The sequence below is a fragment of the Portunus trituberculatus genome, chromosome 47 (genome assembly GCF_017591435.1).
Source record: "Portunus trituberculatus isolate SZX2019 chromosome 47, ASM1759143v1, whole genome shotgun sequence".
Taxonomy (NCBI): Eukaryota; Metazoa; Arthropoda; class Malacostraca; order Decapoda; family Portunidae; genus Portunus; species Portunus trituberculatus.
The window spans coordinates 3,507,640-3,525,139 of record NC_059301.1 but is presented as its reverse complement, the minus strand read 5'-3'; the positions used below and the strand labels follow the sequence as shown (position 1 = coordinate 3,525,139).

The 17,500-nt window shown below is 36.5% G+C and overlaps 1 protein-coding gene across 6 annotated transcripts in view; it reads right to left on the bottom strand.

The window, feature by feature from the left end:
• The window catches only part of LOC123520525 (stomatin-like protein 1), a 144,795-nt gene that overhangs the window by 34,456 nt on the left and 92,839 nt on the right, over positions 1 to 17,500 (bottom strand). For all 6 annotated transcript variants that reach the window (XM_045282850.1, XM_045282848.1, XM_045282851.1 and 3 more), the window contains exons 3-7: positions 16,861 to 17,138; positions 14,155 to 14,315; positions 13,605 to 13,703; positions 11,520 to 11,752; positions 1,362 to 1,418 (exon numbers count right to left, since the gene is read on the bottom strand). In XM_045282850.1, coding sequence (XP_045138785.1) covers positions 1,362 to 1,418; positions 11,520 to 11,752; positions 13,605 to 13,703; positions 14,155 to 14,315; positions 16,861 to 17,138 — 828 coding nt within the window. The remainder of the gene's footprint in view (positions 1 to 1,361; positions 1,419 to 11,519; positions 11,753 to 13,604; positions 13,704 to 14,154; positions 14,316 to 16,860; positions 17,139 to 17,500) is intronic.

Below are 17,500 nucleotides of genomic sequence, written 5' to 3'. Positions count from 1 at the left end.
GGGCTTACTGTATATATACATCAATTTATTAAGATTCTATTAAGTTAGGATTATAGGATCATTCCAATAAACAAAAAAAACAAATTTCATTATAAAAGTGCTGATAGATAGATCTCAATTTGACTAAATGTTGATGCTAGAGGAAAACGGTGCATTTCATCTGACTCAGGACGATGGAAAGAGTCGACAAAATAGTAAAAAAAACTATGGAAATCGTCAACAACAATGGAAAAAGTGCTAGAGTGACGCTGCCTTTAGAAGACAAAAGGGTGGATGGCTGGCTTGTATAGACCATGATCCTCAAGAAATCATTTGACAAAGAAAATGGTTATAGAACCTGACAACACTGGATTAATTAATAAAACCACTTGATAAATGGGTTGAAGACGGTTTGAAAAAAGAAATAAGAGCATCAACAAAAGAAGCAATCAGTGGTATTAAATGAAGTTTTGATATGAATTCCATGCCTAAACGAGATGATAGTAATGAGCTTGTTTGCAGACAAAGCTAAATCATTGTAAAAGATAAGTCACAAGAAATTTGAAGTTCTGCAGCATTGTTTCATAAAATTAATATTGACATACAAGAAAAGAAACAATTTCATTGCAATCAAATAACAACAGACTTTAGAACAAAATTGAAAGGAGATCTGCACTGGTAAACATGCAACAGTGAATGAAGCAAAGGAGCAGTGATACAGGATGTGTCACTTCCAGAAATGCATACATGCTGTTCTGAGGCTGCAGTGCTACTCCCTGTCCACTGTCTTTACTCTACCTGTCATTTGGTTTAGATGAGATAGTGGAGATTGATGCATGTGATAACAGGACAGTGTCTAAGTCTGGCCATTTAAAAGTTATCACAATTAGAATTAAAAAAGACATGCTGTGCTATAGGCCAAAATTTGCAAATAGTAGCTCCACATTATGCATTTGATCAGACTTATGTATAGTAACATGCTCCTTTTTCATTTGTATTCTTTCCTTAATTTTTACCAACTAATAATTTAGTTAAGTAATTAAAAGCAATGAGCTCAATTATTTTCACCAAGTGCTATTAAAAAAGGAGATGGAAATAACCAAAGGATTAATAAGATAAATAAGGGAAAAGATGACCAAGCCCCTTTTGCTTTTTTCTTTCTTTCATTAAAAACTCGGTTAGTGAAAGAAGGGCTCCCAGCCCTCTGCCCTCCATCTTCTTAGTTACTTTCAAAAGCCACATAGGCAGCAGAGAAGAAATGTATTGCAGCTCAGTGTATCAGAGTTGCCCAAAAGAAAAATGACAATATTTTCAATGAGAATGTGTTATTTGAAGCATTTGATTTATAACAGATCATAACTGAGATATATGGGTGGGAGTACCTTCACGATTATGGTGGGATGATGACTGAAGGATGTTGTCAGAGACAGCCAGCTGATCTGTGTGGTGGAAACATGAGGGTTAGAATGAATCACTTTTCACTAACTTGACATGTGGGGCAGGAACAGGGAAAAGAAGAAAAAAAAAAATAAATAAATAAATAAATAAATAAAGCAAATTAAATTGGGCAAATTATGGAGAAATATAAAACAAACACTAAAAGTCTAAGGCTGCAAAATTATGTCTACATCTGAAAAAAAAAAAAAAAAATGATATATTGTAAATTAAGAAAGTAAAACCTTCAAAATCTTAAAAAAGCAGTCTTAATTGAATACATAAAATTATAAATTATAATTCAAGCAATTAAGAGATTTTATTAATCTAAAAAGGAATATTTTCTTCATAATTTCCATGCAGTAAAATAAACACATTAACAGCTTTGTACTATATGCACAAAAAAAAATCTTTTTGATTTAACAAACTCCTATTTTTAAGTAGTTTACACGCTACTTTGTTTAAAAAACAATAACTATTGCCTTCTTGTATATCAATGCCAGCCATTTCATATTTTCCGAGCTGCTTTGCTCAAGCTATTGGTTATTTAGTCTACGACTCAATATAATGAAATTTTACATAAATACATGCACAGCTTTATTTCTAGGAAGACAAGTTTTTTTATAGTTTAATTTCTATTGACATTCTTCTGTAATTTTTTTGTGAAAAGTTTCTTAACCCTTAAACGGGAACATGAATTTACATGGAGTCACTAGGTTAGTGGTTTTGAAAAAGCATGCCACTTTTCACGCACACCTGGCTCCAAGGTCTGTGTCTAGTGTCTGTAGGTCATCAGATCTAGAGGAGGACAGACAGGCTCATCGCTGGCAATACTCTTTCCTTCCTAAGTAAAGCCTGTGACACCAGGTGGACACACAAAGTCCGTTTGTGAAATATTGACTCATAAACATACATAGGGGGGAAAACATTGTTTATAAGTTTGTATATGTGATATACAGAGCCTTAGTACCTCTAACTCATGCTAAGTATGGTCTCTGGGATTTAATAAGAGTCCTGGTAAGTTATTCTCTCGTTCTACATGTGTGTAATAGTTATTACTATTTTATCTTCTGGTTTCTTTCATAGGTAAATTTGAAATGTCGCTTCCGTCTGGGTTGTGTGATAAGAGAACACGGCAGGTCTTGGCTGAGCAAACTGTAGATCTCATTATTAGTGAAATAACATTCACTGAAGCCTATTAGCCAGTCGCAGCTGACTTGGTTATTTATAGAAAATAACATTTTCAGGAATCCCCTTTCTTTCGTATTGAGCACCACAATTGGGATGGAAAGCATGCAATTCATAAATAATTTTTAAATAATGGTCTCTGTAATATGTTCAAGCAAAACTTATCATGATAAACCATGTTGCGGGTATGTAGGTTCTGTTTACTTGTTTATTTATCAAAATAACAAACAAAAATTGTTCATTTTCATTTAGTCAGCACACCAATTGTGAAGCAAATTAGGAATTATACACTATTTCTCAGGAAGAGCAACCATTTTAGTTAGAGAATATTCAATTTTCTTACTTTTCCTTCCAAAGAATCTTTATATATATGCTATATGGCAAAGTCACTACGTATTTCTTTCAATATTTTTTTTTTAAATAAATCATGAAAACTAAATATGAACATATATTTGTATGTTTTTACTTTCATTGTTCTACAAGATGCTTTCTTTTCCAAATCTGATTAAGTGTAACTCAATAATGATGATCCATATACGTATTTTCTTTTCAATATTTTTGCAGTGGGTCCAAATGGAGTCAGGATACAAAAGTGTGAGTAAAATTGGACGTTCCCGTTTTAGGGTTAAGATTCACTCATTTTGCAGGAAAGAATGTTTAGGAAGATTAACTGTGGGTAAAGATCTAACTCTTATAGTAGTGTATACTGTACCAGACAAGCTTGCTTCCTCTCCCCTCAATAAAATATCAGCAATGTATTTCTTTGAATGAGGCAATGTTAATTGATGCAAAATGTCAAGTTCATGAAGATGTCATAGTCATGATTATGATTAAAAGTAATAAACTTGCACCAAATATGCAGGCAGTTTTAAGGACCTGGAGAGTAATGACCAACAGCCATGTTGTACAAAAAGTAATGGCTGAAGAGGAATGATGAATTCAAACAAAGTAAGAATAATGAGATTAATCTGCAACAAGGGAGAATTGAGAGGAATAATCACTAACAAGGGGAATGGAGTGATTAGTCCATAATAAGAATGAATGGAGATATTAATCTGTAACAAGGGGAAAAGGAAAAATCAATCTATAACAAAGGGAACGGACATATTAATCCATAATACAGGAGAATGAAGGGATTAATCCATAACAAGGTAAAGTTTGGGAGAAGCGTTGCAGGCATGGGTACATTGGATAAGTTATAACAGCAATGATAACCACAGGAGTTAAACAGAATTCAGTTATGTTCAAAGTGACATCAAATGTGATCCAGACAGGTCCTTTCACTTTCAAAAACTAAAGATAAACACAAAATTGAGATGCTGAAGATGAATGAGAAGAAAACAAAGTTAAAAACAGAGGCAAAGCATAGGAAGACTAATTGCTTCCCATTGCTGAACTGCAGGTCGCCACACATGTAGAAATACAGCTACCTCTAAGAAATTGGTGCAATTGGTGCAGAGTGTCTGCAGTTCATTTTCATATATTCTGCTTTATCCCAAGTACCATGGTAAATACCTGGATACAAATTATATGGATGCTATAAAAACTGTGAAAATCTTCATAATCATATACACTAGTATTTGAAGCAAATAGTAAGTAAACACATATTAAGTTGAGTTCATGACTCTCCTAACATGTAATAAATGTTACTTAATGGATATCTTTTTATTTTTCTACTTATTTCCCAATTTCATTAGGGTTACGACAGTGCCATATGACAGAGGGCTTGGATTTGACATTTGGGAACCATTACCCTAAGTGAATGCCCTTCCTACCTTGGATCGTGATCAGTAATCAAACCCATGCACTTGGTCCCCAAAACACATGCAGTCCCACTGTATTACGGCCATACTTATTTAGATAATGACATAATTATACTTACTAGATAATGACATGAAAAACAGTAAATGTTTAATCTTATACACACTTACCATACCTTGTTAAAGTTTGTGCAAAATTTAAGTTTTCACAGCTTAGATAGGCCAATGTATGCACAGTAAGTCTTTGTTATATGGTACTTCTTTATCCGATAAATTCACAGTTACGGTATTTGGAAATTACTACCCTTGATTTGATATACGGTAAGAAAAATTCACAGATATGGTATCCGCTCATGTCATGCCTAAACTTGCTGTTTTTCTTTTTGTGTTATTGCATCCAAACACTGAGCAATTGTTCGGCATTTTTAGTTCTTTACAGCACTGTGGAGAGTTTGATGAACACTCCAGCTAGCTCAGTGTCCACAAGCGATATGTTAACAACAGGAAACCTCAGGCATCAGGCCAAAGTGCCCGAACGTCCCACCAAAAGTCAGCTGTCAGTGAGCACTGTGCTGGGGAGGCGCGGGAAGTGTAATGTGGATGACATCACAACAACAATCAGTCTCTTTCCACATTTCCCATTGAACACAAGTGAAATCCTTACGTGTGTTTTTTGTGGATATTATCACGATGCACAGTGACGCACCCATAATGGCCCCAAAACGTTCTGCAGACAATGCTAGAGTTGACAAGGCAAAGCGAAAGAGAAGTAGTTTGCCCACTCAGCGGAAGATGAATAAGGGCTGAAATCCCTATTGTTCCTTAGCCTCGGGAGGGACATCATCTGATAGAATACATGGCGAGTGAAAGGTAAATAAAAACATTTTCTGTTTATTTCTTTTGCACAGCACTTTACATTTTTTTTTTTTTATATGATTATTTTCATGTATTCTAATTTCTGTAGGGGTGACTTTTGACGTGCTGGAATGCATTCCCTATTATTACATGTTATATGGGTTCCGTATATGGTAATTTCGACTAGCGGTAAGGTTTTCAGGAACACATATGTACAAGGACTTACTGTATGTATATACGTATAAGACAGTAACACCATCTGGAGAGGTGGTGTTACCAGCAACCTGAGAGCAATCTCATTACCGTCCCTCCAAGCGTTCATGGATGCCATTTTGCGGCAGACGGAATCTCTTCAATCTGCCTATAATTCACCAAGATGGCCCTAAAAGGTCCTTCATCTTTTTCTGCATGTGGGGTTATTTTTGATAAGTGGATTTTTGATAAAGTGGTAAAGCTCAGAGGAAGATGGTGACTGACTGTGGCGTGAGTGGTGAAGGCAGTGATGCAGTGAGTGATTTGTTTACGTATTCTTTGTTTTGTTGTTTTCCCTTATTATTTTATGCTTTCTCTTATTATTTCTTGCTTTTCCCTTTACTTTAAATACACTTCTAGTATTTAGAATGGTAAATAATAAACATGATAATTTAGCCAAATAAAGAGTATTTTGTACAAATTTTTTTGGACCACATTCCGCATCCCCCTATTATCTATTGTTTTTTATGAAAATTACACGTTTGTTTTACAAATTTTTATATACGCGATACCTCTTGGAACGCATCTATCGCGTAAATTGAGTTACCTGTATATATACAGTGGAGAGTCAATACTCGAACATCTAAATAGTTGAACTTTTCAATAGTCGAACGCAAAAGTTCGACTTAATACTAAAAAAAATATCTATTAGTCTAACGTCCGTCCACGTGGCTGTAAACAAAGGGTCTCTCCCTTCCCGCTGCCCCACATGCCCCACCGGTCCATCACAGCCAGTTGATCCTTCGCTGTTGTAAGAATAACACTGTCCTGCGGTTTCTCTCCGCAGTTTTTTTTTTTTGCATTTAGAAGCTTACGATGGCACTAAAGAGGCTTGTTAGTGGTGAGAATAAGCCTACAAGAATATAGTGACAACCATCGAAAGGAAACAGGAGATTATTGATAAATACGAGAAAAGAGGAAGAATAACCGATCTTGTAGCTGAGTACTGTATGACTAAATCTACAGTAGCCACAATACTGAAGAAGACAGAGCTCATTAAAAGAGCTGATGTGGCGATCGGAGTGAAAAGGCAATATAAGCGACCTGCGGCAGTGGAAGAAATGGAAAAATTGTTGATTGGATAAACCAAAGGCAGATGGCTGGTGATTCTTTGTCAGAGGGCATAATTTGTGCGAAGACTAGGCTGCTGCATCGTGATCTTATTTCTGATACTACATCTGACTCCAATGATGGATTTTAAAGCAAGTAAAGGGTGGTTTGTGAATTTCAAGAAAAGAATTTGAATTCATTCTGTTGTGAGGCACGGTGAGCCCATAAGTGCTGACAGAGTTGCTGCTGAGTAATTTGTGCCTGAATTTAAGAAATTTGTGGATAAGAAGTGCTTAATCCCACAACAGATCTTTGTGATGAAACTGGCCTGTTTAGGAAAAAAAAACAAAAAAAACAAACTACCAAACATGATCCATATAACACAGGAAGATATGTGTTTGCCAGGACACAAGCCCACGAAAGACAGGTTAACCCTGCTTCTGTGCGTCAATGCTAGTGGTGACTGCAAAATTAAACCGCTGCTTTTTTCTAAACTTGGGTTTGGCAATGGCTGGAACGAATTTATAGGTATCAATAGTCAAACTTTTAAATACTTGAATGGCCATTTGGAGCTAATTAAGTTCAAGTATTCAGTCTCCACTGTATGTATGTATGTATGTATGTATATATATATATATATATATATATATATATATATATATATATATATATATATATATATATATATATATATATATATACAGTAAGGTCTCGGTTTACGTCAGAGTTACGTTCCTGAAACATGACGTAAGTCGATTTTATACGTAACTCGAGTTTCCGTACATTTCAAAGCATATTATCGAGTTTTCAACCAATCATTGTTTATGGTCATTCAGGTAAGTTAAAGGTTATATTGTTATATTATTTACAACTATGTAGGAATATGAAACACAAGCTTGTTTTTGTTGTTGATTAGGGCCACGAACGCGAAGGACTGCAGGTTGCAGAGAGGGTGGACGCCTGAGGCCGCCAGGAGGGTGGGCAGGTCGAATGTTGTGACGCCCAGGGTGGACAGCTGGGAGCGTGGTGCAGTGCGGTGGGAGTAGAAGCGTGGGCAGCGGGGCAGGAAATGCAATAGGAAAGGGCAATAGGGATCAGCAGACAGGCGCAGATGGTGCAAGTCAGCTGCAGTGTCGTGTGGCCCAGGCGAAGGCTCCGGAGTTGTTATTGTTGTGATGGGTGTGCGAGCCCTCAAGGTCGTCAACCTCCCCGTTGTCATGGTAACGGGCTTCCCATTTTCTTCTTTCCTCCCTCACACACAGCTGCTGCCTCCCTTCTCATGTCTTTTAATTATGTCCTCTTTTTCTTGTAGCGTAATGGTTTTCCTTTTCTTAGCATCACTGCTGTCACTAAGAAGTTTTCTCTTTGGTGCCATTGAGCAAGATACTAAGAACTTGAGTCAGTAAACGCAGAAGTAGGATAACACTCTTGCCAGGGGCGACGGTGTGGTGGAAGTGAGGCAGGGTGTTATTGTATTCAAGCGTGAGGCGGGCGGTGTGGTGGGCAACCACCAACAATAACAATAAATCCCACACTTTATGATTTATAAATTTTCAATTTTTTTAATCTTAAATTGCCTTATAGTGAACTGACGTAACTATGAGTTTGACATAAGTCAAGACTGACGTAACCCGGGACTTTACTGTATATATATAGTTACTGCAAATGGGCTCCTTAAGTACAAAGTGAATGCAAACTAGTGACACAATGCTATGGTTTTGCTCATTGGGTAATTTAAGTTCTGGTGGTACGTGGCAAGTCAGGGATAGTAGATGCTTCTGTAATGCCTACACCCTCAGTGCTTCCTTGGTAATGGATAAGGGTGGATGCATATTGAGCTCCAGTTTTACTCTTCGCCTTGTTTTCCTTACGTAATTATCACAAACCTGCAAACTTGAACCTTACGTCCAGTATGGCTTCCAAACCACTCATAGATGCTGGAAAGGATTGTATTCTAGGCCTAAAGGAAGAAAAGTCACTATCTCTGAAATATTTAGGTGATTAGGATGTGGCAGGAAGACTGTAAAAAAACTTCTTGCTGCCGTGCTTACATCCTCTCAGAAACATTCTTGAGCAGCTCTGGGTACTTTCCTTCAGTTGTCTGACTGTCAAATATGGGCTTTTCTTCAAGGCAATCACCACAAATCTATCTGTGCTTTTTGAAGTCTTCCTCTTGGATCCAAGGTGAGTTTTTGCAGCAAGAACCTGACTTGGTGGTAGATGGCACACAGCAGCAAGAAGGCTTTTTATAGTCATCTTACTATGTCTTAATTGCCTGCATATTTCAGAGATAAGACTTTTTCTTCTCTTAGGGCTAAAGTATGACTTTTCAACATCTATGAGTGGTTTGGGAGCCATGCTGGATGTAAGGATAACGTTTGCATGCTGTGATAATTAGGTAAGGAAAACAATCTTCCACATTCTTTACTCTCCTCATAATTTTAGTATCGTCTGCAAACATGTTCATATAACTGTCAATTCCTACTGGCATATCATTAACATAAATAAAAAACATAATGGGACCCAGCACTGACCCTTGTGGAACTCCACTGGTTACCTTCTTCCACTCCAACTTCTTTCCTCTCACCACTGTTCTCATTTCTCTTCCCATTAAGTAATTTTCCATCCATTTTGCTAGTTTATCATTTACTCCTCCAATCATCTTTAGTTTCCACATCAGTCTATTGTGTGGTACTTTATCAAAGGCCTTTCTCAAGTCCAGGTAGATAGCATCCACCCATCCCTCTCTATGTTGTAGTATGTCAGTCACTCTTCAATAAAAACATAATAAATTGGATACGCACGATCTTCCTTTTCTGAAACCAAACTGCCTTTCACTCAGAATGTTTTCACTTTCTAGATACTCACTCCACTTAGCTTTAATTACTTCTTCACATACCTTGCACAATATACTAGTCAACGATACTGGTCTATAATTTAGCGGTTCCATTCTACTACCATTCTTATATATAGGCACAATGTCAGCTCTTTTCCACTCTTTCGGGACTAATCCTGTTCGTATGGAGGTTTCCACAATATCAAATATGGGGTTCAACAATTGATCCTTACATTCTTTAGCAACCTCCCAGATATGCCATCAGGCCCCATTGATTTATTAATATCCAGATTGCTTATAATTTTCCTTACATCTTCCTTAGTAACCATGATGTCCTGCATTTGCTTTATTTCCGTAGGCCTTCCTCCCATAAAATGCTCCTCCTTTGTAAACACTTTGCAAAAGTTGTCGTTCAAAATTTCAGCTATATCTCCAGCATCTTCATATACTTCTTCCCGTTTTTACCTTTTCTATTGCCTCCTTTTATTTAGTTTTCCATTTATGAATTTGTAAAACATTTTGGGTCACTATCACAGTTTTCCACCACCCTCTGTTCATATTCCTTCTGTGCTGTTCTCCTTACTTCAACATATCTATTCCTTGCTGTTTTGTAGCCTTCCCTTGATAATACATCACTGTTTTTCTTAAGTTTCTTCCATGCCTTTTCTTTGTTCTTTTTGCTTCTTCACAATTTCTATTAAACCACTGTTTATTATTTAAAGTCCTCTTCCTGTAATATGGCACAAACTTTTCACAGCAGAGTTATACAAATCCATAAATTTATCGTATTTCAATTGCATATCTCTTTCCTGGTATACCACGGACCAGTCAATTTCATTAAAGAACTCCCTTATATGGTTATAATTTGCCCTAGTATAATTTAATTTTTCCTCCTGCGTTCCACAATCTTATTTGTGCTTAATTCCGTACCCAGCTCAAAGCTTAGGACATCATGATCGCTTTTTCCCCCAAGGGACTTTCATGTTCAATTTCCTCTTTAGAGATTCCCTGGTAAATACCAAATCCAACCTTGCTGCAACATCTTGTGTGTGTGTGTGTGTATTTACCTAGTTGTATTGTACAGTTGTATTTACCTAGTTGTATTGTACAGGGTTCGAGTCTCATAGTGTCCTGTCTCCATATCTTCATTTATCTAGTTTTTCTTTAAAGTTATGCACACTGTGCTGTAACAATTCCATTATCCAATGCATTCCATTTTTCCATTGTTCTGTGTGGAAAACTGTATTTTCCAATATCCTTCACACACTGCCTCATCCTGATCTTCTTTTCATGTCCTCTTGTCCTTCCATCTTCTTCCGTCAACAGCACCAGGTCTTCTTTGTCTATCTTTTCAATATCATTTACTATCTTATACATTGTTATTAGGTCCCCATGTTCTCTTCTATCTTGTAAGGTTGGCAGTCCCATTTCCTTCAGTCATTCTTCATATGTGAGGTCCTTTAATTCTGGCACCATCTTTGTAGCAATCTTCTGTATCCTTTCCAATTTTCTTATATCCTTTTTAGAGCTCGGAGACCATACCACTGCTGCATATTCCAGCCTTGGGCGTATCATGCTTGTGATGATTTTTTTCATCATATCTTTATCCATGTAATGAAATGCCACTCTTATATTAGTCAACATCTTATATGATAGTTCAAATATCTTGCTTATTTGTATGATCACTCCAAGATCTTTTTCTTATTTAGTCTTCATTATTTGCTCCTCTCCCATCAAATGGTTCCATACTGGTCTTTTCTTACTCTTTCCTAGTTCCATTATGTGGCATTTCTTGGCTTAAACTCTAATTTCCACTTCTTGCTCCATTCATAGATCTTGTTTAAATCTTCCTGCAACAGCAGACACTCCTCTCTGGTTTTGATAACTCTTAGCAACTTTGTGTGCGTGTGCACGCCATGTATGCAGTACCTATTTATATAATACATTACACAGATCATATAAACCGTTAGTGATAACAGGCAAGCAAAATGTGGAGAAAAAAAAAAAAAAAAAAAAAAAATCCCTTGGGTTACTTAGATTTTCAGATAACTTGAATTGGCCTTCCCACCAACTCGTCTGACACCCTCCCTCCCTCCCTCCCTTCCTCTCTCTCTCTCTCTCTCTCTCTCTCTCTCTCTCTCTCTCTCTCTCTCTCTCTCACTCACCTATTGCTTCTGATTTCTTTTTTGAGCTGTTGCCTCCAAGAAGGTTAAAGTCCCCAAAGTTGCCCAAGCCAGGAATATTGAAGACTGAAGATGCTGCAGCAGCGGTAGCAGAGGAGCCTGGCGGAGCAAACACCTGGGTGCCACCACCACCATTACCATTGCCTCCAAAACAGTTCATGATGGGCTTGAGGGGATTATTGGGCTCAGCTTCCTTCAGAATGTTGACAGTGCTCCTGTCAAGAAAGAAAAGTAAACATTAGGATTAAAATATATTGGCACCATTAAAATTTGACGTAATAAGTGTCACTTTTCTTTGAAAATACTTCCTCCCCAGAATCAATAAGTCAGGGAGCTTCAAGCAGCCTATCAAAAACTCAGAAGTGTATGCCCCACTAATTGGTAACCTAGAGTATTAACATATTTAGCAAAGCAAACAATATAGATCCTATTGTCTTAATTACACTATGTAAATTGTTATAGGAAGGTCTCTTGTCCTGAGCCTTGATGTTAACTCTATTAAAATAAATATCATACCATTTCTAATTTTAACACAAAGTCTTTCTCTATATAAGGAATAAAGTCATGATAAATTATGAAATAATAAAATGTATATGACCTCCAGTATCAAAGCAACTCTAATAGTGATCTAGCTTTTCTTACTGAGTCTTGATAATTCTTTTTTCAGGACTTGGTGAAACTTTTGCTGTTACTTTAGACGTATCAAAAGCTTTTGCTAGTTTGGCACAAAGCTTTGATTTTCAAACTACCTTCCTATGGCATCTACTCTCTCTCTCTCTCTGCAAATTCATTTCAAGCTTCCTTTCTGACTGCTCTATTGCTATTGCGGTATACATTCACTCTTCTAAATATGTAAACAGTGGTGTGCCTCAGGGTTCTCTCTTGTTACCCACTCTCTTTCTATTATTCATTAATAATCTTATACACCAAACTTCTTGTTCTATCCACTGCTACACTGATGGTAACACTGCACTTTTCCACATCTTTTCATTGATAAACAATCCTTCAAGAACTAAACAAATCACACAAGGAAACCACATAACACCTGACTTCTGATCTCTCTAAAATTTCTGCCTGAGTTGGAGCAAAATCTGTATTGTTCAATACCATAAAAAATTCAATTCCTCAATCTATCAACTCAAAAAACCCTACCAGACAACTATCCTCTCTTCTCCAATGACACTTAACTGTCCTCTTCTATAGTGAGCATCCTCAGGTTGTTCTTTACTTATAATCCAAACTAGAAACTTCACATTTAATTCGCAGTTAAAACAGCTTCTATGAATTTTGGCGTTCTGATTTGTCTCTGCCAGTTTTTTCTTACCTCCCCCACTGCTAACTTACAGAGGCCTCACCCACCTATGTATAGAGAATGCTTCACTTGTATATATTCATACAGCTCTTGTAGACAGGGTGGAATCAAAAGGTTTTTTTTATCTTATCAACTCCTGTCTTCAGCCTCTTTCTCATCACCACATGATGAATCTTATACTGCTATTTTCATGCAAACTGCTCTTCTGATCTTGCTAACTGCATGCCTCCCTTCTTCCAGTGGCCTTACTATTCTGTCCACCTCTCCAATGCATGAGTTAACCAGTATTCTCATTCACTCATTCCTTTCTCTAGTAAACTTTGGAACTTCCTGCCTGCTTCTGTACTTCCACCTTCCTATGATTGAACTCTTTCTAAAAAGGCAGTTTCAAGACGCTTATCCTCAAGTTTTCACTAATATTTTCTACTCCATGACTTAGCACTTCAGTGGGTGTTTTTTACTGCAGTTTCTATTGTCCTTTGCTGGTGCTACTCCTACACTAAAGACAATAATATATAAGTAAACAAATAAATAATAATAAATAAATAAATAAATAAATAGAATAAAAGGGTTGGTTTCCCTTCTACATAGAAAAGTTTCTAATAATGTTATATGTCAATCAAGAAGATTTAAGCAAGACAATCAATCTCTGCATAGCTGTGTATTTTTTAAATTATTGTAAGTCAGTGTCTAAGTGATTCTGATTTATGCAAGGAACTGCAAGATATATAAGCAAGACAATGAAATAAACTCACAGCGCTACTTCTCCTATCTCAATGCCCCACTCCAATACTCTTAGGTTGAGCTCCTTCTGGATCTGGGCAGCAATAATGGGACGGTCTCTCTCTGTCTCTCTGTAAATAACAATAAAGACAACATTTAACATTTAGTTATACGAATGCATCTTTTTCTCCCTTGTGAATATGTCAGCTTTCCACTTAACACCACTTCAATTCACTAAGAAGTGTGCCTTTCCTTTAAATTTTCTTGAATTCTCTAGCCGTAACATCAAGTAAGAAGATATAGAGATATGCATGCTCTTTGATCATAGTGAAACAACATTTGAAATACATTGTAAGCTTTGATAACCAGGAATTTGATGACAAATTTTGAAGTAAATAAATCCACATGGAGTTATTGTACCAACACTTTCATGGCCAAGTAAGACTGAGTGTATAATGAAGGCTAACATGAAAACTTTAACCAGTTCTCTCATCCATTACTATGCCTCTTCCCCTCTATTCTCCTTCCAGACTTTATCCATTCAAAAAACAAAATCATTATAATATAAAATGCAGGTCATACCTGACAGTATTTTTGGTGAGAACATTTAGTAGGACAGTTTTGCCAAAGGATCTCAGGCCATGTTCTGGAGAAGTGACGGAGGTGGTGAGTCGCTGCACGTCACTGATCCGATACTTCACTTCACATCCCATTTCTATAATCCCATTATCTGCAGTGATGAGCTGCAAAGGCAGAGATCAGATAAACTCCTACTTGTAATAGACATTAAGAATTTAGATATATACAAGATCAATATATATTTTTACCATAAGAATTAAATTGACGAATTTACTATCTTATTCTGTACATATATATTTAAAGAGTCCTCAGGACATAGCAGTAAAGTAGTATAATAATAAAAAAAAAAAAAAACATTCAGAAAATAATAACAAAAATGTCTGCTTACAAAACACTTTTTTACAGAAAAAATATATATTGATCCCAAGGGAAACCAAAACAGCCCATCATGCTTATGAATACAACTGTACTGTACATTCACATAAGATATAATTATCAAGCCCTATGACACCACTACTGACCACCGACGTCAACTCCACTGACTGGCTGTCCACCAGACCACTGCCCGCCAATGACTCACTCTTCACTTCACAGGCAGCTCGGCCAACTCATCAAGCCAATCTGTATCACCTATGCAAACAAATTCAAACAGTATAAATGCCTGATCACCATCAAGAATTTTTCCACAATTTATCCAATCCTTAACTTCACTCATATTTCTTTCACCTTTGCATGCATATTATCAAATATTTAACTCTCTATTTTTCCTTTTCATCATTTCCTCTATTTTTGCTTGTCATTTTCTCTTAATTCTTTAATGAGTTTTGTTGTGGTATCAAAACAGAAAAGTACTGATTGACACATGCACATTAAAAAGTGGTCACAAAAATCAACCACCAACATATCTGTTCAGTGCAATGCAGCAGTCCCTCACACACTGTGTGACTTCACACTCATGTGATAATTTTTCCAAGAACAGTTGGTCTTCTCTTGTATAATATTCTTTCCATTCCACTTCTGACCTCATGATATTGAATTGTTCACAATGAAAACCTACACAAAATCAAAATAATATATTCTAGTTATTGTTACCAGGAACAGAGCAAATCACGAAAGTTAGGTCATATTTGTCTAGTTGCTTCTGGTAGATGTGAATTTATTTTCTATCCTTGAAAAATAGTTTAGTTACATCATAGTGATGTGCTGGTTTTAGCGCATGAAATTTTTGGAAAGTTGTATAATGACAAACCAATAGAACATATAGCACATGCAAGAAATCTAACACAAACCTTTTCATGACACTATGTACTTCAAAACAATAATTGCAGGTTTTAAGACTAGACAATACAGGGAACTACTGTAAGCAAATGTTTTTGGCTTGGACTACTTACAATCTGGAAAAGCAAAGAGGTTCAGCATGTGGAAAGAGGTACCTATTCATAGAATACAAAGACATAAGAGTTTTATGTATTGTTACAAAATAAAGTGTATACAGCAGTGGTACCAAAGTGGCACTCTGATTTGAAATATCTCATCAAATCCCCTTCACAATCAATGTTGGTGATTTTAACATTTATATAGGTTACTTCCTAAATCAATCTAGATCATCTTCTTGTATGTATGAATATAAAAAAAAAATGAAGTATATATTCTTTATAAAGTACATATTTTATATCTCTCTCTCTCTCTCTCTCTCTCTCTCTCTGATACTTTACTTCTAGGGAAATATCCTCCAAGGAAATGACCATGGTTGAAGAGCCTCTATTCCAGCATTTCCCCCTTTCATGTTCAAATTATCTGCTTCTATTGGCACTTGGATCACAGATCCTATACCTTAACCTATCACGTTCAGAGAGGCCTTCCTATCATTTTAAGATTAATTATTTCAGTCACACACTGTATCCTAAATCTTCACCTTTTCATTGGTTAAACAACCTCTGTGTAGTTTTTTCAGCACATTTCACCACTCTACACTTCATGGCAGTAGTTAAACAGGGTCTACAATATTGAATCATTGATTGATTACAATGCTAAAACAACACAGCCAGAGGATTTTATCATTTTAATAAATGCCCATTATATTGGTTTGTCATGCAGAACGACTTTTGTGTAAAAAAAAAAAAATCCTCAGAAATAAGTTTCCTGTGTGCAAATATCATATGTACACCAGAAATATGTATGAATGCAAAACTACAAAAAAAACGGGAGTAGCCATTGAAACCAGAATGTGAAATCAACTGCAACTGGCAGATGTCTCAGATAGGAATGAAAGTTAGACAGCTGAATGAATGAGATTTGCTAATCATCTTTGAATGAAATTTCACCTACAAATATATCAACTATGAGGTTTTACAGATGCTAACAGAGTATTCTCTCTACCAATATGCTGAATCATGATAAAATCTTCCAACACCGGGGATAATTCAGCTTAAAAAATTTTGATAGTGGATGGAATGGAGCAACAACATTAAAAAGATGAAGATGCAAGAGTCAACTTTTTGGGAAAAGGAAGGGTCTATTACAAACATTCTATAAAGTTAACAAAGACTGACAGAAAAGCCTTCAATGGTAATCCAGCATGCCTTGAATCAATTTCAATATATACAAGACTCTCATAATGTAAATACTTGCTATATTGAACATATAGTGCATACATAAATGCAATGTGGAAATTAAAATAATCAATACTATTCTCCATTTAAGACCTACCTGTTGTGGAGGGACAGAGAAGGCCTTGGTCCTCATATCAACTTGTGTGTGGTTGTCAAGCCAAGGAATAATGAACACCATACCAGGTCCCAAGACCCCACGCAGTCTGCCCAGGCGGAACACAATGAGGCGCTCCCACTGGGCCACCTTCTTGAAGCAGAACCATAGAGTGACTGGGAAGGTGAGGCAGATGCAGAAGTAACTGAGCCAGGTGGCTGCGGTTGCCAGACATCCCATCACACTCAAGTTCGCGAATTTCTTCTTTTTCCGTTCATTACCTTAAAATTGAATTCATGTCATCTTGGAAATGCAGAGTAATAATTATGGCTTCATCATCATACTTAGATTAGGAGAACAATATATGAGAAAATACATTTTCTATCTGCTGATATGTGTGGCGTCTCAATCTAACAGGCAAATGGCGAGCATTCTTTTAATATCCTAGTGCATTAATATTGTACACTAAATATCTATTTTACATGAATTCAAATGCTATCTCAGACTTTTCACTTTCTCTACTAATTTCCAGTCTTTGATAAGGACAGTGAGAGACTTCACCAATATCTAGTTGCCATGCCATGCTGATAGCAACCACACCTTGTCAAGGCAGGCTAGGCAATGGTTGGTGCCTTCTCACCCT